This window comes from Pan paniscus, chromosome 15 (assembly GCF_029289425.2).
Source record: "Pan paniscus chromosome 15, NHGRI_mPanPan1-v2.0_pri, whole genome shotgun sequence".
Taxonomy (NCBI): Eukaryota; Metazoa; Chordata; class Mammalia; order Primates; family Hominidae; genus Pan; species Pan paniscus.
The window spans coordinates 65,280,456-65,306,685 of record NC_073264.2 but is presented as its reverse complement, the minus strand read 5'-3'; the positions used below and the strand labels follow the sequence as shown (position 1 = coordinate 65,306,685).

The window sequence follows — 26,230 nt, the reverse complement described above, 5'->3', positions numbered from 1 at the left end:
GTTCATAGGACAAGCAGAGTTCTCTCATTAAGGAAATGGGGAGGGAGTTCTGGGAAACAAAAGTAGATGAATTTTTAAGGAGTTCAACTATTGGGTTTTTAAAAATAAGGGGAGGCATAGGTGAGGTCAGGTGGCAGGTCAACTCCTTCTCTGGCATCAGTCCTATTGAGGGGATGAGATCCAAGGACCGTCTTTTCAGAGCTTCGGCCTGTGCTGGCTGTGAAGGTTAACCTTGCATCTTTCTGTCTATCACCCAACAATTTGTATCTCAACTGTTCTTAGGTAATCCAGATTCCTCCAAAACAGAGGAACACACATATTGGCAGTTCTGAAGGACACCTTCTGTAATTTAGTTGTCTGTTTTGCATTCAGAAGTTTTGCTGAGTCACTTTTCAAAGACGTTATCAAAGGCTGGGTGCAGGTGGCTCATGCCTGTAATTCCAGCACTTTGGGAGGCAGAGGTGGGAGGATAACTTGAGCCCAGGAGCTCAAGACCAGCTTGGGCAATATGGTGAAACCCCATCTCTACAAAAAACAAACAACAAAAGCAAACAACTATCTGGGCATGGTGGTGTGTGCTTGTAGTCCCAGCTACCTGGGAGGCTGAGGTAGGAGAATTGTTTGAGCCTGAAAGGTAGAGGCTGCAGTGAGCTGTGACTGTGCCACTGTATTCCAGCCTGGGCCATACAGCCAGACCTTGTCTCAAAAAAAAAAAAGAAGAAGAAAAGAGGAGGGAGAGGGGCTAATAGACACAGATAAAAAAAGTTTAACTCTTCCTTTAATTTGACAAATGAACGTAGTAGCATATAATATTTCTTGTCATCAAATCAACTTGGGTTCTACATAGTTACAATCACCAAACATATATATAGTGCTTTAAATGACCTCTGTTGATGAAATTACCTGCATGTTTCATAAGAGTGTAGATGTCACCACTGTAAGAAGCTGCCTGAGGGCCCATGAGGACTTTTAAAAGCTCCCAGAGCAACAAAGAGGGACAGCCAATCACAGGCCTCTTTATACCCACACCAGGGCCCAAGTAATCTTATGTGCACATTCCTGTCCCGGGCAGAATTCCCATTGTCCTTGGCTAAATTATTTACCTTCTCTGAGCTGCAGTTTCCCTCTCCGTAAAATGAACAATCACACTGACTTTGCAGTGTTAAGAATTCAAATGAAATAATCTATGTGAGGAGCCTGGCACTTAAAAAATAAGCAATGTTGGTTTCCTCTCCCATCTGTCCAACAATGGAGGCTACCACCTGAAATGATCAGAAATCTAATGTGGTTTTTAAGGAAGCCTATCCTAAATCCCATTTTTCCTCCAGTGAATTAAAACTGATTTATTGAGGGCTTGGACTTCTGAAAACCATTCTTAAGCTTGAAGTTAGTTTTATAGTTAAGATCTTGCAGTAACAAGGCCGAGTACCTATGTAGGATCACCTTCCAATCTTTTTTTTTTGAGACGGAGTTCGCTCTGTCACCCAGGTTGGAGAGCAGTGGTGTGATCAAGGCTCATTGTAACCTCCACCTCCCAGGTTCAAGTCTTTCTCCTGCCTCAGCCTCCTGAGTAGCTGGGACTACAGGTGCGCGCCACCACGCCCAGCTAGTTTTTGTATTTTTGGTAGAGATGGGGTTTCGCCATGTTCGCCAGGCTGGTCTCAAACTCCCGACTGCAGGTGATCCACTGGCTTCAGCCTCCCAAAGTGCTGGGATTACAGGCGTGAGCCGCTATGCCTGGCCGATCTTATTTTTAACAAGAGATGCTGTTCCCTGCCCACAGGGCCAAAGCAGAATACTGTGGGAAGGATGGAAGAGGCTACATGGTGTCCTGGATCCTGTGGGCAAATGAAGCCATCAGGGCATCCCGCAGAGCAGGTTCTTGTCGCCACTGTTCAAATGTAAAGTTTGCAGCCTGTGCTTCCAACCCTTCCCTTCCTTTGTACAAGGCCCAGGGTGAAGTCAGCATCAGGGATTCTATGTAAGGCTGATTCTATGTAAGGCTGATTATGACAGGTCCAAGTTTGCTGCCTCAACCCACAGATTCACCTGAACAATAAACTCAGCTAGGAGCTTCTTAGATTCTAGCTGTCTGTCTCAGCCTGGCCCTTGCTTTAAAATAAGAAAAACGATTCCCTCCCAAATTCCTTAGTGCTGAAGGGATTAGCACTCAGCACGTACTGCTCATTTCAGTGTTTCAAATGAGAGGGTCTGGGCTGTCAGGGAAGTGACACTGCCTAAGTTGAAATCCTGGTTACGTCACATGCTGGCTATGTAACTGTGGGTAAGCTGCTTAGCTTCAGTCCTCAGTTTCCTTCTCGGTATGTAAAATGGGACAATGGTATCTACTTTACAGAATCACAGTGAAGTTTAAGTGAAATCACACATAAAAGGCATATTGTTAAGAATACAGGCAGCTGGCAATATATTTGCTATTATTTCAACTCCTTTTCCCCCAGCTGTTCTTTCCAAAAAGATCAATAAAATTTTACCCACTGTTTTATCTCTTTCCCACCAAAAGGTTGGCTGAAGACAGGCAAAGAGTGAGCGAGGAAAGCAAACAGCCTGTTAAACTCCAAAGTGACACAAGCAGAGCATGAATGATTAAAAATGGACTGTCATTCTAACCTTCAGGAAACATTAGCTAGATATTGATCCTGTATGATCCATGAATGGGTATGATGCCATCATAACCTCGACTAGTGCCAAGGGCCCGAGAAGACTTAGGCTATAAAGGCAACCACAAAGACACAATTTATCCCACAGAAATTATCTTATTCTTAACGAAGGCACTGAAACATTTACTCATTTCAACAAACATCTGACACGCTATTCTAAGCTCTGAGAATTAGGTAGTCCAGTTGCAGGCCTCACTGGGGAAAGACCTCTCATCACTAGATGTAACCGACAGAATCATCTTCCACTCAATAAACACATGACTTAAGAGTCTTCTCATGGAAAAGTAACGAAAACAACCACTCCATAAATGCTGGCTCATATGTACTGGCCCTATACCAAAGGCATGACACATATCCTCACAGCAGACAGCACCAGCGGCCTCTGATGTAAGCCAATTAGACCCATTTTACAGATTTAGCAACTGAGGCCTAGAAAGGTTAAATCACATACTCAAGTTTCCACAGTGAATAAGTAGGAAAAGTCAAGAATGGTTCAAAACTTGTGCTCTTAATCCTTACTTAGGTTTCCATCATGCATTTCTGTAGGTTTTTTTTCCCCCCAACTGGCTGTGGAGAGAAGCTGAATTTGGGCCAGTCTATGTTGCCAGCCAAATCCCCCTAATATTTGTCTTCAGCAAACCCTCCACTGCTAAGGAACCAGGCATGACTCAGATATTTTTTCAGAAGGCCAAGTATTTAGCAGAGATTTAAAGTCTTCTAAGATTTAGCCCCAGCCCATCTTTCTAGCTCATCTCCTATGCTTGGGGCCAATGGGGCTTCTCATCACTTCCTGAACGGCTTCGATGCTGCTCTATTCTGTACCTGTTTGCTCTCAATGTATGTGTCTCTCTCTCTGCCACCAGTAACCGCAATCCCTCATTCAGGACCATCTGGGAACGCAGCCCCTCTGTAAGGCTCTTCCTAATCCCAGGAAGATGGGATCTGAGCTCTCAAACCACTTGGTTTTACAGCTGCTCAGATACCTACTCCCACTAATGTAACTGACTCAACTTACTTCCTGCCTGTAATTCTCATAGCATTTAGCCCAGTGCCTCTGTTGATTGACTCAGGTTCACTTGTGGTTTCCAGTAAACAATGAGGTAAAGAAGATGCCAAACTTAATAATTTAAATTATTAAATTTAAATAATAAATTTAATTTAAATAATAAATTTAATTTAATTTAAATAATAAATTTAAATAATAAAAGTATCTTACTTTTATCACCTCCCAATTCTTTATTCACCTTATAGGTTCTCCTGTATATTCCAAATTCTATGTGTTGTTCAAAACATCTGAGCACACTGCTATGGAAAGGACCCGTGTGGCCAGTGGAAGCACAGCTGCACAAGTGGTCCCAAGGCCAAGTGACTGTTCGCTGTATGCCACGTGGCCACTGAAAAAACATCCACTTGGGGTTTGTCTTTAGAGAGGGAATTTGAAGACATTTAAAAACTTTGGGCATCATCATCATTTTGGGAGGAGAGATAAAATTATCAGTGCTATTTCTGATAAGATTGCACTGACCAATATAGCTTTGATTTGTGGTCCTTTGATTTAGGACTGGGCTGCGCCCAAATCCACATCCTAGGACAAGACACCCATGGGAGACCTGGCACTCTCAGCCCACACACTTAAGAGTAGACTCCTGCCCCTGCCTTGAGTGCAAGTAGTGGGGCAGTCATGGGCCCCCAGCCTCCAGAAACCAGGCCTGTGCCCTCACCTGATCTGCCATACTGAGGCAGGAGCAACGGGCATGGCTCCATTGTGGGGACACACAAATGCTAACACAGAGGCAGAATTTCTAAACAATACCCCCTCCCAAGGATCCCTTTCCAAATCAGTTTCCAACTCTCATTTAAAACGACTCTAATCATGTAAAGTTGTAAGCTAAAGAAAAAATATTAAGGTGGGATATACTAGCATATAATTCTTTTTGTAACACTGAAAGAATTTCCACTCATTTTTATCAAACTTTGCCTTAATCTGTAAACTTGTAAAATTGCAGGATCATCTTAGAGGAAGACTGGGTTCAGTTTACTAGATCTGTAAAGTAATTACTGTTCCTGGAGAGTAATCATTTTTAGCCCATTTCTTACCTTGATCCGATGACATCAAAAAGATGTTGCCAACGATCGTTAATTTTGTTGAGCTTGTCATCGATCTCAGCTGCTCTTGATTTGTTGCTGGCCTTGATCAACTGGTCACCCATCTGCTTTAACTGTAACTTGTTTTCACTAAACAAGTTTATTTCTTCCATGCAGTCCTGGCAAAGGCACCAAAACATAAAGCCTGGCTAATTAGCCCAAACTCATTTCTTCTCCAGCCACAAACATACAGAGTTGCCTCTTGAAATTAAAAAAAAAAAAAAAAAAAAAAAAAAAGCCAGTCATAATGGCTCATACCAATAGTCCCAGCAGTTTGGGAAGCCGAGGCAAGAGGATCACTCTAGTCCAGGAGTTCAACACTAGCCTGTGCAACATAGCAAGACCCCACTTCTAAAAAAACTAGCAAGGTATGCTGGCACATGTCTGTAGTCCCAGCTACTCAGGTGGCTGAGGTGGGAGGACCCCTTGAGCCAAGAAGGTTGAGGCTGCAGTGAGCTATGATCTTGCCACTGCACTCCAGCACAGTGAGACGCTGTCTCAAAACCTCATACCTTCTAATGAAGCTAACTTTTCAGTGAGTAGCTAAAAAGTCAGGCAACGCGCATCAGGCAAAAGCAAAATATGTAAGGCAATAATTATTTTTAATAGTTATTTAATTCAAAAGCCCTCTGTTTCCTCTCACAGATTTCTTCTAACCTACTTGGGAGCTGAGGACAACTAAGCATAACTAATTAGGCTGCTATCGGTTACAGTTTTCCAGAGGTTTGACTGGGTGGTGTTTTAGGTGACTGCAGCAAGAATGTTATTACTTTTCCCTGTGGAGACCACTGACCATTTCAAAATTATGAGCCTCACTGCTGTTGGCCTCTCCCCTTTAACAAGGGGAGCTTCTTTTTCTTTTTTTGAGATGGAATTTTTGCTCTGTTGCCCAGGCTGGTGTGCAATGGCACCATCTCGGCTCACTGCAACCTCCACCTCCCAGGTTCAAGCAATCCTCCTGCCTCAGCCTCCCAAGTAGCTGGGATTACAGGTGCCCACCACCACACCAGGCTAATTTTTGTATTTTTAGTAGAGACGAGGTTTCACCATGTCAGCCAGGCTGGTCTTGAACTCTTGACCTCAGGTGATCCACCCGCCTTGGCCTCCCAAAGTGCTGGGATTACAGGAATGAGCCACCACGCCAGGCCAAGGGGAGCTTCTTAATAACAACTAGAGAAACCCTAACTCACTTGGGGTATCAGCTGACATGTAAGGATATGTAAGCCCCTTCCCTGGCGAAACTTTCTAATGGAGAGAAAGCAACTCTCCTCAGTACCATGCCCACTGACAATGGTCTCACACTCCCATCTCTCTGGAACCTCCTCTCTTCCAACTGTTCTCTCAAAAGGATCGAAAATAGTGAAGTCCCTTCAAATTTCTAAAATGCTACTGGAAACACCTGTAACATTGCCCCTGTTTGGGCTTAGGAGTGAGGAGGGCCGACAATTCCATGGTAGTCATAACTACATCCACCTGGGTGTCCTCCCTTACCTTCTGTAACTTTTCAATCATTTCTTCAATACTAATGTCCGCTGTCTGTAGAACTTTGTTTTCCATCTGCACCAGCCAGGCACACAACTCTTTATTTTTTTCATTGAATACAACCCATGTATTGAGTCTGTCTTCAATCTCCTGTTTATGTATGGCCACCTGCAAATGAAAATACATTTGGCAGCTGAGTATAGCCAGGAAGGAAAGCACCCCCTTCTCTCCCTCAAAAAAACTGCGTTTCATTCATTTTAATCAGTAGCTGTCTACACTCAACCTTGTCTGGTTTTGCCTCTTCTAAACCTAGGGTTTAGCATCAACAGAAGTTCCTTACACCTGTGATAAATGTCATAAAAAATAACAAAATAAATACTGTACCTGAAATATAGCTGATTGGAAGGATTGTTTTATCCAATACTCGTGTGTTACTATCCGGTTATATTAAAAATTAGAAACAGGAAAGGCTAGATGAATATATAACCCAAATACTTGCCCTTTTAACAACGAATCAAATCCTTATACCAACATAAGGACAATGTCCTATTTAACTTAAAAACTATTAATCCAGATAGAATGTCAATCAAACATTTATAATGCAAATGGATCAGGAAAACTACAGCCGTTTAAATGTCCTTAGTGTTATGCTTCAAAACAAAGCAAAACCAAAAACAATGTACATCACTCATTTAACCCACTTGCCCGTTATGCACTGGATTTTGGATGGAAACCATAAAAGTATCATCAACAGCTGGTCTGCAGCAAGCAGGCTGACCCCAAAATACCCAATACCCCATTATGCATAAGTAACCCCTAACTGACATCAGCTAAGGGTCCTCCTCCTTAAAGGTTTACATTTCACTAAATATAAATTTAAATAATGCAAATCAGCCTAACTAGATGTACAAAAGTATTCCCAGGTTTTAAGAATCTTCAGAATCTTAGCGTTAAAAGGGGTGGCTAAGAGTTCTTTTGGTAAAGTTTTGACACCCCACTATATGGACCAGGAAACCAAGGTTGAATTCTCTGAGATTTTCCTGCTGTGTATAAAGAAACCTCTGCTCTTTTCGGAGAAGAAAATACTGAATGCTTATATATCCTAGCCAGCCAAACGTGTTAAAAAGGCTTGAAAAACTATCCTAGAAAAACAAGTGTTGTGTTTCCATTCCTCGGGGCATCTGTTTATCTTTTAAAAATCCTGGCATTTTGCACATTGTCATTCTGATTGATTTCATAATAGTAACAATTAGGAACATCTGGGCCCCAGTCTTCCTGTCTACCTTAACTTTCAGAACACTTTTCATATATTCTAAACATTTTCTTTTGTATAAAAATTGAAAAGTTCTAAAAGAACATTTAAAATTAGGGTACATTGTGAATATTAAATACTAAAATCAAGGAGAACGTGTCTGAATTTCAACTTTTTAAATACATCTCTTAATTCACAAAAATGAGATTAAGGAATTTATTTTCCTTGGAATTCTCTGTTCTTAAAACAAAGATCTTTAAGACTATTTGAACCCCTTAATTCAATACTGATCCTGTCACAAGCCTATACCGTATAATACTCTATTAATACAATCCCATTCTTAATAAGTTGAAGTGATCCATTGAGACAACATAGCAGTTGATCATTTCTCTTAGAGGATTTTAGAAACCAGCTACTTGAAATAAACATCAGGTTCCTGTGAATGCAGAGTACTTATATGAAACGCTCCCATGCCTGGTGGGCATGAAGTAAGACTCCTGCTGTTAGGCCCAGAAGAGACTCCCCAGTAAAGGACCTCTTCACTGGGTCCTGCTTCTGATACACTGATTAGGACTTGCCACCTACACAAGCCAGAGAGCAGTCTACACATCTGATCAGAATTGCAATTTCTGTCTCCACTTAAAGTGACTTTTTAAAAAAGCTCATTAAAAGCATGCAAAGTTCTAGCATTTAGCGCTGGAGAAACAAAAGGGTCAAATCTGTTAAACCATGTTGCTGCCTTCTAAAGGAGCAGCGGCCGGGCCAGGGGTCCCACTGAAAAGGGCCTCCGGTTCAATGAAATTAAGCTCCTTTCTACTTTGTCTGGCCTTCAGAGACATTTCAATCCACTCCCAAACAGCCGTGCCCTGCAGTGAGCTGACTTACCCTTAAGCAGAGGTCCTCCCATTGTCTGTGCAAATGCTCTATTTGCTCCTTCAAAACCATCACGTCTTCCACGAGAACGTGCCGGGTTAAGTCCGCCTTCATAGTTTGAAGTTCTTTCAAGTTCTGAGTCCAGCTAGCCAAAGACTGTTCTAGTTCCTGCATTTAATCACAAGAAGGGGGTAAAAAGCCTTCAACTCAAGCGGCTGTTGTTTCCAAACCTGTAGGCTAATCCTTTGATTAGACTCTGGGGGAGGGGAGGCCAGGAGAGGGGGAGGAACCTTCTGAATGGGAAACAGCCCAAGACGAGCGCCTGCAGTTGTGGTTGGCCAGTTCTCCACCACCTTCTTATCAAAGGAAAACTCTTTTCTACCTTTATTTTCATTTCCTCAGGTAGCTCTGATTTTGATAGAATTTATTCTATTTTAAAGTCACATAGGTCTTTATTTAGAGGAAAGTGTATTTGGAGTCTAATAATCTTTACACACACACACGCACACATACAATTTTTAATCCTGAAACTACATTTCAGATAAAGTGTGATTTTCCATTTTAAAAAACCCTAAGAAATGCATTGCTGCTATTGTGGCAATCACGTAACAGCAACAACTTCTGTTCACAGGGAATTATTTTTGGTTAACTTTTGAAAATAATGAGTAAGTATAACAGAAGAAAAAATAAACTTTTCTAATAATTGGCAAAGATTAGTTAGCAGATATTTTTCTGGCCATGGAAACATCTATCTTTTAAAATGCAGCATTGGCTGGGCTCAGTGGCTCACACCTGTAATCCCAGCACTTTGGAAGCCTGAGGTGGACGGATCACCTGAGGTCAGGAGTTCAAGACCAGCCTGGCCAACATGATGAAACCCCGTCTCTACTAAAAATACAAAAATTAGCTGGGTGCGGTGGCGTACGCCTGTAATCCTAGCTACTCGGGAGGCTGAGGCAGGAGAATTGTTTGAACCCAGGAGGCGGAGGTTGCAGAGAGCCAAGATCGCGCCACTGCATTCTAGCCTGGCTGACAGAGTGAGACTCCATCTCAAAAAAAAAAAAAAAAAGAAAGAAAGAAAAAAAAAAGCGTCTGTCAAATTGAAACCTTCTGAAATCTAGGATTTACTCAAGAGATTTACTTTCACAGCAGGGAAGGTAAAAGGAAACAACCAAAACACTCAAGCGTCTACCAGGTTTTTATTGTGCTTACAATTCTTCATGACTTGGCACATTTTAAGGGTCTTCAGTCCTATCTGTCAAATGGAATCTGAAATAAGATACTATGCCTTTTTAATTTTTATTATTTTTTTAAGAGACAGGGTCTCACCCTGTTGCCCAGGCTAGACTACAGTGGCACGATCATGGCTTACTGCAGCCTCGACTGACCTCTTGGGCTCAAGTGATCCTCATGCTTCAGCCTCCAGAGTAGCTGAGACTACAAGCACGCACCACCACACCTGGCTAATTTTTATATCTTTTTGTAGAGATGGAAGTCTCACCATTTTGCCCAGGCTGGTCTCAAACTCCAGAGCTCAAGTGATCCTCTTGCCTCAGCCCCCTGAAGTGCGGGGATGACAAGGGCGAGCCACCATGCCCTGCTGATACTATGCCTAAAATCAGGGATAAATCTGAAAGGCCCTAACAATATGTTAATTCTGATTGATTTTCAGAGTTCTAAAAGCTACACTGGCATGATTTCATAGCTTACCAACAAGAATTTATGTTTAATAAAATGGCCCAGAGAATTCTTTTTAAAGGTTGCATGAAGATTGAGGAATTAACACCTTTCTCAGAAGATAAATCATTAGGTATTTAACATTTTTATTACCTACTTTTGGTCTCACGATTGGTTCCAGTAAAGTAGATGACAGCAGATTCCACAGTGGAACACTCTGGAAAGCTACATAACATAAAGGGGGCCACCTGCCAGCCAAGGTGTACCACTGACTGACTTGAAATTGGAGATCTGGAAACCGCTGAGCTTCAGACAGAGTTTCCCAGTCAGGTGGCAGGAAGCTCAGCCTGTCCAGTGCCCTGCTCAGAGGTGCTGGCTCGGCCGCCAAGTTATGCCCAGCCAGGTTTCAATCAGTTTGGTTTGAATACTTACAATATTGACAATCAGAAAGTGTACAGTCACTGGATAAGGTTGAGACTCCTGTTTTACTCTCACTGCCCTGCCCTTTTCCCCTCTAACACTCACCATGTTCATACACACACACACACACATACACACACCCCTATGCATACAGTGTGGCTATCTGGTGAACAGGTCTCTCTGGCAGACTGGACCATTAGCTCCACACATGGTAGGGACCCTGACAGAACCTGCCATGGTGCTGCTGTACAGCAAGTTTTCAGATATCAAAATGTACGGCTGAAAGGAAAGCAGTTTGGCTGTATGTTTCGAGAGCTTTAAAATGTTCATAAAGACTAAATGAAAAAAGCAGGGAGTCAAACAATATATAGAATGAGGTCTCTTGTGGAAGTTTACTAGAGCTGACGATCAGTTTGTATAAAAATGTCAACAATCATGCCTGTCTTTAAATTAAATTGCCCCAGACTTGCAACCAAACTGTCAAAGAGAAATCAGATAAGTTTCCACCATCTTCATCCAACCAGATAAATTATCTATACCACAAGAATACCTGAAAATTTCCAATTTTTTACGTAACATGGGATGTAAAATTTCAAGTTGTTTGGCTGCGAAAAGCGGTGTGTTGCACAGGATTTGACTGGACTCTGCAGTATCAGGACAGCATCTAAGCCTTGCCTGTGGACTCAATTACCCGTGGAACAGTCAAGTCCCATTTCTCTGTACTACCATTTGGGTAAAGGAGGACCAAAAAAGAACGGGTATATAAATAAAATTTGACCTGCATATGCATACTCTATCTTTGGAAGAAAATACAACAAACTTGTAACGTTGATTGCTTCTGTGGAGAGGAACTGATAAGAGAAAAATTTTACTTATACAAAAATTATTTAAAAACCAAACTATTCCAAGGACTCAATCTTTGGACAAGTGTTATGAAACACAGATGTCCATTGTAGCAATTTTCATAATAGTGAAGTTAGAATACATAAAAAACATATATGTAAGGAAATTATTCCATTCCTCAACGTGGCTGTAGTGGGAATATAATTTTTCTTTTTTATCTTTTATCTTTTTCTTTTTGCAGCTGTGTTTAGAAGGGAATATAATTCTATGAGGAGGAAAGTCAAGCTCAAATTGGTCAAGTGGCTAGCATATTTCCCCCAGGTGAATCAGGGATGAAACACACTGACCTGGACAAGCTTTGGGTTACTTGGGATCTTTTCAGAATATGGTCACGGGTTGAACGAACTCAATGCTTTTTGCCTTTCCCTGATTCTTTCCACTGATAAATAGGATGCTGAGACTGTGAAAGCTGAAAAGATCCCACTGGAAACTGAGAAGTGTGATATTTGAGAAAAATTATGGCTGCTCAAGGGTTTACATTTCATGTTCTGCACAGGTTTCTAGACCTTATGGAAGGAAACTCTGTGTTTCAGCTGAGAGCATGACTCCAAATTATTTCCGTTGTTACCAAAGTCTTGCTCTAAACCTAATGAGGTAGGGATGATAAAAACTTTGAAAATTAGGCACAGAAATCTTGTTAACCTAATAAAGCCACTGACTGACACATCACCACCAAATAGCACATTTAACAGTGAAATGTTAGAATCATTTTCTTCTAAAATCAAGAATGGAAGACTCAGCTATTAATACTTCTGCTTAACAATGTTCTGAAGGTATTGACCCGTGTAGGAAAAATAGGGAAAAAAAAGTATATTAAAAAGAACAAACAAAAATAACCTTGTCATTATTGACAGATGATGATGGTCTCATAGACACCCAAAAAAATACATAAATGAATTATTGGAATTAACATAAGAGTTTAACAAGATGGTTAAACATAAATATGCAAAGACCAATTACATTTCTAGGCATCAGCAATAATCAGTTAGGAAATATAATTAGAAAAAGGCAGTATTTTCAATAGCTTCAAAAATATTGCACCAAGAAATAAATCTAACAAAAGATATATCTTTTGTGATTAGGAAAATTATAACAAGAATAAGCCGGGTGTGGTGGCTCAGGCCTGTAATCCTAGCACTTTGGGAGGCCAAAGCAGGTGGATCACCTGAGGTTGGGAGTTAGAGACCAGCCTGGCCAACATGGTGAAACCCCGTCTCTACTAAAAATACAAAAATTAGCTGGGCGTGGTGGCGGGTGCCTATAATCCCAGCTACTTGGGAGGCTGAGGCAGGGGAATCCCTTGAACCCGGAGGCAGAGGTTTCAGTGAGCCAAGATCGTGCCACTGCACGCCAGCCTGGGTGACAAGAACGAAGCTCCATCTCAAAAAAAAAAAAAAAATTATAAACCATTAGTGAAAACAATAATATGACCAAAGGGAAATATATACCACAGTCATGAGCATGAGCAGGAATACTAAAAAAAATTATCCAAGTTAATCTAAAATTCAATGCAATTCAATTAAAACTCTTATCAGAACTTTTCATGGTTTAACAAGCTGTTCCTCAAAGTTACGGAAGATCAAAGACCCAGGGACATCCAAAGTAATGTGAGAGAACAAGGTGTGGGTATACATCACACCTGAAATAAAGATGTGTTACAATAAAGTGCAGTAATCAAGAGTTTGATATTAAAGCTGAGATACACAGACCAATGGAACAGAGAACTGAGAAACAAATCCTGCATTTATGGAAATTTGGTATTTGACATTAGACAATAAATAGGCACCAAGACAACTGGCTATCCATACGAATAAAATTAGAAAATGGATCTCTGCCTTAAAATGTATGCAAAAATCAATTCCTCAATGAATAAAGATGTGAATGTGAAAATCAAAAACTAAAAACTTTTTGAAGAGAATGTAAGCATGTATTTTATGACTTTAGTATGAAGATTTTGCAAAGGAAGCGGAAAATACAAATCATATAGGAAAATACTGACCAATTCATCCACATTAACAAAATATCTTTTGTTCAGCCAGCAATACCAAGGAAAATGTAGAAAAACAGGCTCTCAGATGGGAAAAGACATTTGCAATGTATATACTCAGTAGAAGAGGAATATTTAGAATAAATAAGCAGCTCCTTCAACTCAATAAGAAAAAGACAAATAGCCCAATGGAAAAAAATCAGTAAAAGGCACAAATAGGCAATTCACAAAAGGGCAAATATGAAAAAAATGTGCAACTGACTAATAAACTACGAAGAGATACTATCTCACAGCTGCTGGATTAGCAAAAGTTTAAAAAAAACTGACAATACCAAGTGACTACAGAAGGGATATATAAATTGTTGTATATTCTTATAATGCATACTATACAGCAGTGAGAATGAATGTGCATTAGGTACCAACATCTATGACTCCAAATCAAAATGAGGGAAAAAAGTTACATTGTAGGCCAGGCGCTGTGGCTCACGCCTGTAATCCCAGCACTTTGGGAGGCGGAGGCAGGTGGATCGCTTGAGGCCCCAGGAGTTCAAGACCAGCCTGGCCAACATGGCGAAACCCCATCTCTACTAAAAATACAAAAAAATTAGCCAGGCCTGATGGCACACGCCTGTAATCCCAGCTACTTGGGAGGCTGAGGCACGAGAATTGCTGGAACCCGAATGGTGGAGGTTACAGTGAGCCGAGATTGTGCCACTGTATTCCAGCCTGGGTGACAGAAGGAGACTCTGTCTTAAAAAAAGAAAAAAAAATTACATTATATATAGTACTGCTTATATAAAGTTTTAAAATTTATGTATTTTGTTTACTTTTTAGAGACAGTCTTACTCTGTCATCTAGGGTGGAGCATAGTGGTGCATTCATGAGTCACTGTATCCTCGACCTACTGGGCTCAAAGGATCCTCCCACCTCAGCCTCCCCAGCGGCTAGGATCGCAGTCAAGTGCCACCACACCCAGCTAATTAAAAAAAATTTTTTTTGTACATGTGGGGATCTCATTTTGTTGCTCAGGCTACTTTCAAACTGCTGGACTCAAGGGATCCTCCCGCTGCAGCCTCCCAAAGTGCTGGGATTATAGTTGTGAGCCACCATGCCTAGCCATATAACGTTTAAAAACAGAAAGCAATTCTACATCTCATTGACAGCAGGCTGGGTGCCTGCTGTCACTTTGGGAGGCCAAGGCAGGAGGACTGCTTGAGCCCAGGAGTTTGAGACCAGTCTGGGTAACATGGCAAAACCCTGTCTCTACAAAAAATACAAAAATTAGCCGGGCATGGTGGCGCATGCCTGTACTCTGGGCTACTCGGGGGAGCTGAGGTAGGAGGATCGCTTGAGCTTGGGAAGTTGGAGGTTGTAGTGAGCTGAGACTGTGCCACTGCACTCTAGCCTGGAAGACAGAGCCAGACCCTGTCTCTCAAAAACAAACAAACAACACTGACACCTACAAACACATGCATTAAAATTATTAGGACATGTGTAAGAATGATGAACACCAAATCCAGGGTTACTGACACCTCTAAGGAGAAGTTAGATCATACAGGACACTTGAACTGTGTGCATACTTTTTAATTTTTTAGCTGGGTGATGGTGTCATGGCAGTTTGTCATATTATTTGTTATGCCTTTTAGCACATCAGACATTTTTACAACAAAGAAAAAAGATGTAGGGAGAAAGACACTAATTTCTGGCCCAATTTGAAGTATAACGCTATTCATTTCTTCCTAATTTTTTCAATTTGATCCCTGAAAGTCATTGAAGGAAGAAAAAAATTAAAAGACCATTCCAACAGTCTCTCAATGTCTTTTAAACATCAAAGCTGCAGACAGAAAAGAGATGCAGGGAGTTGCTGACCTGGGAATTTTCCTGGCCCCAATTCCTATCCATAAGTTTGCCTTGTCTCCAGCAAAGGCCTAAAATACCCAGGAAGTTTTGCTAGTGTGGTATTCATTAGGAAGAATATATAGTTTGGACGGTTTTATAAAAATGCTATACTGGAGCAAACCCCAACCTACTGGCTTTCAAAAATGAATTCTTTAGTCATATTTTACTCTTGTTTCAAAGAAGAGGACATTTGATAAGGGAACAGCTTTTACAGGAATCTCAGAGGCCACATCTTATATTACAGAGGAGGAGCAGACAGAAAGAGGACCTGAAGGAGAAAACCCCTAAGATCCTAAGAAGTGAGTTTTTGCAAAAGCCTTTCTCGTCTTCAAACAACAATCGTAAAAAGCATCAATTCTAATTCCTTAAGAGACAATCATGTTATGTTAGACAGATCGGGAAAATATTTTCTGATTGAAAATGAAAACTCAGTTTCAACACAGAAAGAGGCAAAGAAGCACTTCAAAGTACTCAGAAAACAGCTAAGTGATTATCTTGGCCACTTGTTTGGATTTCAATACCTTAATCAGCTCTTTTTCGTTATGGAGGTCCTCGTGAAGCTCTGGAAGAGGATCTTCACTTTGTGCCTTTAAAACTTGCAGCCTGCTTTTCAACTCCTTGATTTTCTTTTCACACTGGTCCCAGGTCTATTTGAAAACAAGATTAAAACTGGTAAGTATTTTGCTCTTTAGAATGAATTATAGAAATAGAATAGCTCATTTAATCCACATAATCTTTCTATTAAGTTTGTTTTTAATAAATCATACAGACACCCAGTTCCTTGTCTTAAGCAGACTATGGTCTCCAAAAGCAGAAGGAACACCAATATGACTCGACCCTCCTTGCAGCTTTACCTGTGGCTCGTTTCAACCACCAGGCTAGGCTTTGCTTGAAAATAGTTCTTCCGGGCTGGGCATGGTGGCTCAAGCCTGTAATCCCAGCACTTTGGGAGGCTGAGGCGGGTGGATCACCTGAGGTCAGGAGTTTGAGACCAGCCTGGCCAACATGGCGAAACTCCGTCTCTACTAAAAATACAAAAATTAGCTGGGTGTGGTGGTATGTGCCTGTAATCCCAGCTACTTGGGAGGCTGAGACAGGAGAATTGCTTGAACCTGGGAGGTGGAGGCTGCAGTGAGCCAAGATTGCACCACTGCACTCCAGCCTGGGTGACAGAGCGAGACTCCATCTTAAAATAAATAAATAAATAAATAAATAAAAATAAAAAAGTTCTTCCTCTCTCCCCAATCCCTCTCATCTAACCAATGTGATTTCTACTTTAATTTTGGAAAAGTTCACACCTAAAAGGCTACTGTACGGATTAACTGTTAGCATTGACAGTCTTTGGTATATGCTATGACAGCACCACAGAACACAAGCACTCAGCCACCTTCCTTGTCTTCTTTTCCACCGTCACCCCTCTCCTCTGCTGGCTGTCTTCTCCTTTCTACAGCCTGGCTTTAGTGACCTTTTCACATTCAACCTTCACTTTCCATTTCTCACCACTGTGCTGACTACCACCTTCTGCTTAAAGCACTTTCCTGTTTACAAAGCATTTTCAACTTTATTAACTCATTGTAATTATAATAACCTTAGGAGATAGACAGGGAAAGTATTATCATATTTAAAACAAGCATTATCATATTTAAAATGGGAAAACTAAGGCTCAGAGAAAAATGACTAGCCCGTGGATCTGGGGTTAAAAGCCAAGTCAAGGGTCAACCATCTCTTTTCTTCAAATTTTAATTGTTGAACAAAATAGGTGCCTGCATTTTCAACTATAGGGTATTTATATTCGATTCATTAGGATAAACTTCTTTCCTGAAGTTACTAAAACTATACAAATCTACAATGAAACACTATTATTCAGTACAGCTGATACCTAAACATACTTGGGTTGGCCTCAGTCTATGGTAACCCCTCACTGAAGGGAGGCCACTTGTCTAGCAATATTAACTATCTGGAACTCAACTCAAAAGAAAGCAAAGGAGAAGCAAAACCATGAGTTCTTCAAACTGTTATTTCCAATTATCATTATGCTTTACAAACATGGCAGATGCTTAACAAATGTTTGCTAGTTAATGAATTCCATATAGTCCATATATCAAATAAAATTCAGATACTTTATTCACAGGAGAAATTTTCAAGCCCTAACTCAGCATATATTTACTCTTAATTCAGAAAAATATGTCTGGTAAGTTTGGTTATCTAGTTTTGGCACATACGACAGACTAGAGAGAGTGGGCTATAAGAAGTAAGTGAGCTTGGAGAAAGACAAAGTAAAAATAGACAGCTTGACATTAAGAGGAGAGAAAGAAAAATGATAAAAACCATATCAGAACTCAAAGAGCACAGTAGTTCAGGGAGGGCCATAGGTTCAAAGTAATTCAGAGGCCTTGAGAACAACTTGGTATCTTAGCATAACAAAACGATAATGATTTTCCTAACAGTGACTCAAAATATAACACTGTAGTTCTTAAAGGTATAATCATACATTATTTGGAAAATTCACTTATATGGAAAAGTGCATTCTCTGATGATAGCAGAAAAATGAAGTGTTTCTGTCTGTTCCATACATGGAACATTAGTTTTATGTATTGAACTTTCATTGAATATGTTTCCTGTTTCATAAAAGTAAGTATCTTAATAGAATCTCAAGTATTTAAATACTAAACATTGAGCTCTTGCAATGCTATATCATCATTTCACATTAAGTAACTGGCATGACTTACAGATTACAGCTTGAGTTGGAAACTCATGATACTATAGTTTCCTAAAACCATTTCCATTTTCACACCACAAATGAAAATCTATGTACTGAATTTGAATATCATGAATGGAAAAGTAAGTGGTGAGTTTACCTCTACAGTGCTCTGGAACTGTTTAATCATCTCTGCCAGCTGGGGCTCCATGTCTTTCCAGCTGTCCTGAAGTTGACTGATTCTCCTACCCACAGACTCTTTAGTTTTCAGGTCAGTTGTGAGCAGTAACTTTTCTCCAGCTTCCAAGGTTAGGGCATAGGTAGTTCGCCTCCTTTGAAAATGAATTTCTTTATTCTAAGAAAAAAAAGAGAAGTAATTTGCTTAGGTTTCTGATGTGTTCAAAATGTGATTGTGTGTGCCTGTGTATATTTCCTTCAGAGCTTTTCTTAAGAGTTAAACTAGATATAAATTAGACAAATTGGGTCAGAATGTACATACACACACACATCAAAAGCTAATGTTTTACACTGAGTAGATAAGCATACCACTAAGTGAGGTGTTCTTAAAATAATTTCCAAAGATTGGTGAGATAAGATTCTCAGTGTAATGATTAGCAGCACAGAGAAATAAAAAAATATACATCATAGAATAATAGCCTGCAAGGTAAATGGATCTAAGAGTATTAAGAAAGTGAATGGAGTAACAGACCTGAAATCAAGTAACAGACCTTATATTACGCTAAACAAATATAAAAGGAAAGAACACGAGAAAGGGTAAAATACAAAAAAATATACATTTCTTAAGCTTTTTATGAGCACATAAACATGTACATCGATGTGTGCCCCAAAGGCGCAGCTTTAAAAAATTTCATCCGAATATCATGTAGGCTTTCTGAAAATTAAAAACAATTTAAAAACAATATTTTTAGACCCGAAGTGATGGCTCATGCCTGTAATCCCAGCACTTTGGGAGGCCAAGACAGGCAGATCAGTTGAGCTCAGGAGTTCGAGACCAGCCTGGCCAACATGGAGAAACCCTGACTCTACTAAAAATACAAAAATTAGCCAGGCATGGTGGTGGATGCCTGTAATTCCAGCTACTTGGGAGGCTGAGTCACAAGAATCACTTTAACCTGGGAGGCAGAGGTTGCAGTGAGCCAAGATCACACCACTGCACTCCAGCCTGGGTGACAGAGTGAGGCTTTGTCTCAAGAAAAAAAAAAAAAATTTTTAAGAGACAAGGTCTTGTTTATTTTTATTTTTTTCTATATTTTAGTGGCGGTGTTACAGCTCCGTGACCGCTCCTGCAGAGCAGGGCCGCTCCGCAGGCAGTGTGCAGAGAGTAGCGAAGGTCCTGTTTTTTAAGAGATGCGCCACCACACCTGGCTACATGGGCGTTCTTTAAAGAGATTGAAACTAGGTATTTATAATACAAAAATAAAGTAAAAACTTTAAAATTGATCCATACTCCCAAAGGCATTTGGTTTTAGAGGAAAAATTAAATAGTTTTTGTCTGTTCTAAATATGTTTTCCTGGCTGGGCATTCTGGTGAGTGCCTGTAGTCCCGGCTACTCGGGTGGCCGAGGTAGCCTCACCAGAAGTTTGAGGTTATAGTGAGCTATGATCACGCCACTGCACTCCAGCCTGGGAGACAGAGAGTGAGTACCTATCTCTAAAAAAATAAGTAAATAAATAAATAATACATACATATTATTTCCTTCACCTTGAAATTTCTTGAAGGAGACAAAGTGTGGGCATTTTCCAAAATGGGAGCTGATAAACATCAACAGAGCATCACTAATTTACAAAGGCATTTCTGAGAAGCCTGAAGATCACCCATACCCAAAGGAGGAAAGCCAAATGCACCCTCAGGAGCAGCACACAAATAAAAGAAACAGCAACTGGACCACAGGCACTCCACGTGCGTCTCTCCAACATATTGTGCTGCGCAAATGAGCCACTCGTATTAGACCTGCTCCTCCCTTAGTCTTCCCTAACTCTGTCAACAGAACAATATTCACCAAGATGCTTGAGCTTCAACCCAGAGTCATCCTTCATCTAGCTTTTCCTTTACCAGACTCACAAACCGACACTCCAAAATACGGTGTTTTGACACGCCGAACTGAAGAAGTCTCAGGGTCTCTCTGCCCTCCCGCACTGCGTCTCCTACAGAAGCTGAAGTCCTTTATCTGCCTAAGACCCGGACTCACCAAGGAGAATGATTGTTTTTTCTTTCCCTCCCTGTTACCTCATTATCTTATTGCAGAAAAGAAGACCCAGATGTAACCACACCCAAACAGGCTCTTTCAAGATGACTGCCTCCAACGATCACTGAAATTCCAAAGATAACCTTTTTTTTTTTTTTTTTGAGACAGGTCTTGCTCTGTTACCCAGGCTGGAGTGCAGTGGTGTGACCATGGCTCGTTGCAGCCTCAACCTCCCGGGCTCAAGTGTGACCCTCCTGCCTCAGCCTCCTGAGCAGCTGGGAGTACAGGTGTGCACCACCACACCTGGCTAAATTTTGAATTTTTTTGTAGAGACAGGGGTCTCACTATGTTGTACACAGGCTGGTCTCAAACTGGGCTCAAGGGATCCTCCCACCTCGGCCTCCCAAAGTGTTGGGATTTCAGCCAATTCTCATCAAACTGTGGCACCTCTGTCCCCTCCTCTCAAACTCATGTGGACACATATGATAGCCTTCATTGTTAGAGTGTGGCAGAAGCGATATATGTGACTTCTGAGGCTGGGTTTATAGGGCAATACAACTTGTTCTTGGGATAAGAATCTTTGAAGCCATTGGGGTACCATATAAGAAGTCTGGCCACTGGAAGCCCTCACGTGGTAACACCACAGAGAACGATGCCCAAGGAGAGGAGCTCCACTGTCCCAGCTCCTTGCTGCTCCAGTTGTTCCAGCCTAAGCATCAGTCATGTGAGTGAGCTTCAGATGACGCCAGCCCCAGCCACCATCTGACTGCAACTGCCTGAGAGACCCCAAGCAGGAACCACCAACTCCTGTCAACCCCAAGAATGACGAGACAGAATGATGAGTGTCATTATGCAGCGATAGGTAAGTGAGATGTTAGGATTCCTACTTTTCCTTTAGCTCCCCTACAATCAGGAATAGCCAGAGTGATCTTTAAAAAATATGGGGCTGGGCACAGTGGCTCACGCCTGTAATCCCAGCACTTTGGGAAGCTGAGGTGGGTGGATCACCTGAGGTCAGGAGTTCGAGACCAGCCTGGCCAACAGGGTGAAACCTTGTCTCTACTAAAAACACAAAAATTAGCTGGGCATGGTGGCGGGCGCCTGTAATCCCAGCTACTTGGGAGGCTGAGACACAAGAATTGCTTCAACCTGGGAGGCAGAGGTTGCAGTGAGCCAAGATCGCGACACTGCACTCCAGCCTGGGCGACAGAGTGAGACTCCATCCCCAAAAAAAAAGAAAAACAAGCAAACAGTGTCATGCTGCCCTCTCCCTCAGCTGAAATGCTTCAAAGGCTCCCTGGTTCCAGCCAGACCAGGTAATCCAGCTGCCACACCCAACCTGCAAAACACTCCTCCCTACCCGCCTTTCTAGTTCACCTCCTGCCACTACTGCCTTGCCAGCTCTGCGCCAGTCACACTGGCCTTTTTGCCGTTCCTCCGCTGTGCTGAGCTTGTTCTCATCTTGGGGACTTGGAGTAAGCCTCTCCTTCGGTCTGAAAGGCTCTTTCCTTAGATCTTGCATGGCTGGCTCCTTCTCATCATTCAGTCCCAGGTTAAATGTCACATGGCCAGAGACAACCCAATCTAAAGGAGCCACACATCCCCATCTCTACTGGCCCTGTTTTAATGATCTATGTAAGTCTTATTACAATCTGATATTTTATTATTTATTAATTTATCTGATTAATTATTCTGGTTTACTTACTACTTTGTCTGCCCTTATGAGAGCGAAGGTCTTCTCTCCACCCACAGAATACACCCAGCACTTAGGACAGTGATTGGCACAGAGAAGGTACTCAATTAATATGCGATGATTGCATAATGAGTGAGGGCTGTACAGGATTTCAGGAGGGTGGTGTTTGTTGAGAGGCTTCTCTAAGGTGGAGAGTAGCTCTACAGCTCCATGGGACATGCCAACCACCTATGCTAATCCTGTGCTCATCAGGCAAGTTTCTTTTGGAAAGCTTTGTTGGCTGAATGAATTTGCCCCTTTATTTTTATTTTTTTAAAATCAGTTTTTAAAATTTTGTGAGTGCATGAGGTTTTTAAATATAGGCATGCAATGTCCAATAAGCACATCATGGAGAACGGGGTTTCCATCCCCTCAAGCATTTATCCTTTGAGTTACAAATAATCCAATTACACTCCTTAAGTTATTTAAAAATATATAATTAAATTATTATCGACTATAGTCACCCTACTGTGCTATCAAATAGTAGGTCTTATTCATTCTATTTTTTTTTGTACCCATTGAATTTGCCCTTCAAGAGTAAACAATGCCATCGCTGTACATTACTACACTAATGGTCAATTTATACATTAGTCGGTGGCTTAAGAATCTGGGTGGTTTGAGTCTGTTGCCCTAAACCTCCCCCAATTTATTCACCCATCTCCACTCCATGCCTCCTCTCATGGCCCAAGAGAACCCTAGTATTTCTGGATGAATGGGTAATATTGGGTTTCCAACCCCACAATGCTAGGGACCGGGCTGTTGGGGGGTGGTGACTGCACCTTGCTGGCCTCACACTGCAGAGAGCCCACTTGGATCACATCACCATCAAAAACATTAAACCAAAGGTGAATGAACATCTTGCAAACAATGACCACCCTGTGGTTCTCACACTGCTACGATGCATACACTACCTTCAGCTCATGGATCAGACTTCTGGTTTGGTAGAGGCTGAAGCGCTCCTGGCCCTTCACTGCAGATAGCAGGTGGCTGGTGTCAGTGAGGAAGCGAAACAAGTTCTCCACAGAAGTAGTGAAATCTTGCCACTGCCTCACCAGCCCATCAACGTCACCCTTCCTCTGCCGAACACCCTGGACAGCATTCTGCCACCGATCCGTCAGCTTTGAGAATTCTGTAATAAATTCTGGTCTGGGGAAAAACAAATGGTTATAGAATCCAGACATCGACATGTAGAAAAAATAACTATCAGTGGGTAATAGCAGCTCAGATTCAGTTTTTATAAGTACAATTTACATGAAAAAAATCCAAACTTCTAAACACCTGAGTGCTATTCAATTTAAACATGATTAAGGCTTTGGGAAGGGCAGCATGCAGACTGAGTTTAGCAGAAGGTATCTGCACGTAACCTGGTGTTTTGCCAGCATGCATAACCATTCCCTTAAACAAACTGAAGCTGTTTTAATATACATTAGGCCAAACGTGGAAAGGAAAACTAGAAACTGGATCAAAGGGAAACAGATGAACAGGCAGGTACTTTGTAACACTATGGATTACTTGAGTGTACTTTACATAATTTTAGCAATAAAGAGCATGCTTTATTGCAGCTACTCAACAGTTCTTTTCTGGATAAATAATATCCTTCACACGAGAAATAAGGCCTCTTGTTTATTATGGGAAAGTCATGTTTTTCTGTACAGATCAAATAGAAATTAGCTTATCATCCTGGAACTGGCTTGCATTTACTGCTTCAGAGCTAGGGAGAAAAGGGCTTTACATTTCTTAGTTATGCTGAAAGAAGATTCAGAGGTGTATGGGTGGTGATGTGGAAGAAAAATCATACCCATTAGGACATTTAGAGAAGTATTTAAATGGCCAGGCCATTTCCAGGCTATCTGCCATGTGTACAGCTGCATGAGCAGACTCACTCAGCATTACCAGACTGGCCAAAGGTGCTCTGTTCAGCCTGATTGGCACTGCCCAGTGACCCTAAGCCCACATATGTAGCATGGAGAGAAAGCCCTTCTTTCAGATTTATAGGATTTAGCTACCTACTGGGAACATTAGGAATAATCATTTTTTAGAAATTATTTTTTAAGTCGCAAAACATCATGAGGATGATGGTAGAGAAGGAAACAGTACAGAAGAATCATTTGGGGGCACAAACTTAGTTAACTATACTTGAGAAGTGGGCATTTTCCAAAGCTTCTGGGCTGCTAACCCCATCCACCTACCATACGGAAAAGGTGTCTGTCACAGATGTTTTTATGGTCACCCAGCAAGATCTAGTCCCACTACATAGTTAGAAGCCTGGTCCTATGGTGATCTGTCAACCGACAGGGCACAGGGAACCAACATGGTCAAGGTTCACATGGTGGAAAGCCTGCCCTGACTGAATGCATTACCTTCCATCCGCCCACAACCTTCATGAGCCCCAGACAGCTCACCTGTTCTCTATTTCTGTTGTGTCCAGGAGTTGTAAGGACTGGGTGACATAGGAATCAGCAATTGTCTGGTTTATAGAAACTTCAGCTTCTAACATCTGTATATGAGTCCAAGCAGAAAATATCAGCTAGTAAAATTCATTTTATGAATCTCGGAACCTACATTTCCTATTAAAATCTAAGCTTACAAAGGATATGAGGGATAATTAATTTTCATATTATTTGAACCTACTGCAAAAAATGTTCAACTATCATATCAACATCACCTACGAATATATTCTTAAAAGCAAACAGGTCTAATAATAATTACATCTAATACCCATTTGTTGGGCATTTACAATTTGGTAGGCACTGTAAAACATGCATTGTCTCATTTATTTCTCAGCCTTAGGATTTAAGCACTATTATTACATCCATTTGAAGAGGAGGAATCTAAGGTATAAAGAGGTTCAGTAACTTACTTAAGGCCACTCAGCTTTTTGGCAGGGGTGATTTCATTTTAATTGGATGATCTTAATGTAGCAATGTAGACTTCAATCAGTTACATTAAAAAGTTGCAGTGAAGTAATTCTGCACACTTTTGAAATGTGTCCTTTGTAATCCCAGCACTTTGGGAGGCCGAGGCAGGCGGATCACTTGAGGTCAGAAGTTCGAGACCAGCCTGGCCAACGTGGTGAACCCCATCTCTACTAAAAATACAAAAATTAGCCAGATGCAGTGGCACATGCCTATAGTCCCAGCTACTCGGAAGGGTAAGGCACGAGAATTGCTTGAGCCTGGGGGGTGGAAGTTTCAGTGAGCCGAGATTGCACCACTGCACTCCAGCCTGGGTGACAGAGGAAGACTCTGTCTCCCCCCACCAAAAAAAGCAGGATCTGCCTATAACCACCAGGAGTATTTTCAAATACATGTCAGCATAAGCACTGAGGAAACTCCTGTGAAATTATTAACGCTACAGTTATAATTATACCAGGTGCTTTAATACTATGGAGAATTATTGAGTGAAAATACAAACATGAGTCGAAGTATTTTATTATACTCTTGATAGAATGGTATAATGTTTGCATTTTGTGGAAGCAAAGTTGTACTAGAAGCTTCCATGTACTGCAGAAAATCTAGGAGTCCTCTCCCTAATAAAATAGATCAGTAAATGTTGAAATTTATGAAACGTACGAGAATTTTACAAATGACCAATTGACAACTGAATTTGCTTAAAGGTATACATTCTGTGTTTAGGGACTGATAGGTACACTCCCTGTGTTTTATTTAAAGCTATCTTTCCCTGACTCCTGCCCCAGATGAGCGGTTCAAGGGTGGCAGAGAACACAGGTTTACCTCATAGGTTTTCTGCTGCTCCAGGAGCTCAGGAAGGCTGTTAGCCACATCCACTTTGAGTGCTTCTTCTATCTTCTCCAAAAGTTGGATCCACTTTTCACAGCAATAAAGAAACTTTTCATTCAATCCAATTCCCTGAAGCTCACTACAAAGGTTTAAAACAAAACACACCCATGTTAACAATGCCATTCCCGAGCTGAAGCCGTTAATTTTACCTTAATTGAAACAACGACAGAGAAGGGATGTTCTAACCTGCAGCGCTCCAGTGCCGTGGCCGTGGCCCGAATCCATTGCCGGTTCATATTTTGTAACGTCTTCACAGCTACGTCACTAAGTGGGAGCTTGAGGCTCACTTCATTCAAATGTTCAATATCAGGTGATTGGGCTGTCAGTGCCAGCACATGATTCTATTTTTAAAAAATTGAAGTACAGGTTTTTGGATGCCAATAAGATATCTAGATGACAAAAAACCCTCCTTATCTCAAAGATAAAGGAAAACTGGGGCCTGAACAGGCAAATGACTTGCCCACAGTCAAACAGCTT

The 26,230-nt window shown here is 41.3% G+C and overlaps 1 protein-coding gene across 9 annotated transcripts in view; it reads right to left on the bottom strand.

The window, feature by feature from the left end:
* Nucleotides 1-26,230, bottom strand: part of SYNE2 (spectrin repeat containing nuclear envelope protein 2) — a 368,901-nt gene that overhangs the window by 31,443 nt on the left and 311,228 nt on the right. For all 9 annotated transcript variants that reach the window (XM_034937677.4, XM_034937678.4, XM_034937679.4 and 6 more), the window contains exons 91-99: nucleotides 25,940-26,094; nucleotides 25,688-25,832; nucleotides 24,356-24,450; nucleotides 22,865-23,099; nucleotides 18,175-18,369; nucleotides 15,838-15,963; nucleotides 8,443-8,598; nucleotides 6,315-6,473; nucleotides 4,776-4,942 (exon numbers count right to left, since the gene is read on the bottom strand). In XM_034937677.4, coding sequence (XP_034793568.1) covers nucleotides 4,776-4,942; nucleotides 6,315-6,473; nucleotides 8,443-8,598; nucleotides 15,838-15,963; nucleotides 18,175-18,369; nucleotides 22,865-23,099; nucleotides 24,356-24,450; nucleotides 25,688-25,832; nucleotides 25,940-26,094 — 1,433 coding nt within the window. The remainder of the gene's footprint in view (nucleotides 1-4,775; nucleotides 4,943-6,314; nucleotides 6,474-8,442; nucleotides 8,599-15,837; nucleotides 15,964-18,174; nucleotides 18,370-22,864; nucleotides 23,100-24,355; nucleotides 24,451-25,687; nucleotides 25,833-25,939; nucleotides 26,095-26,230) is intronic.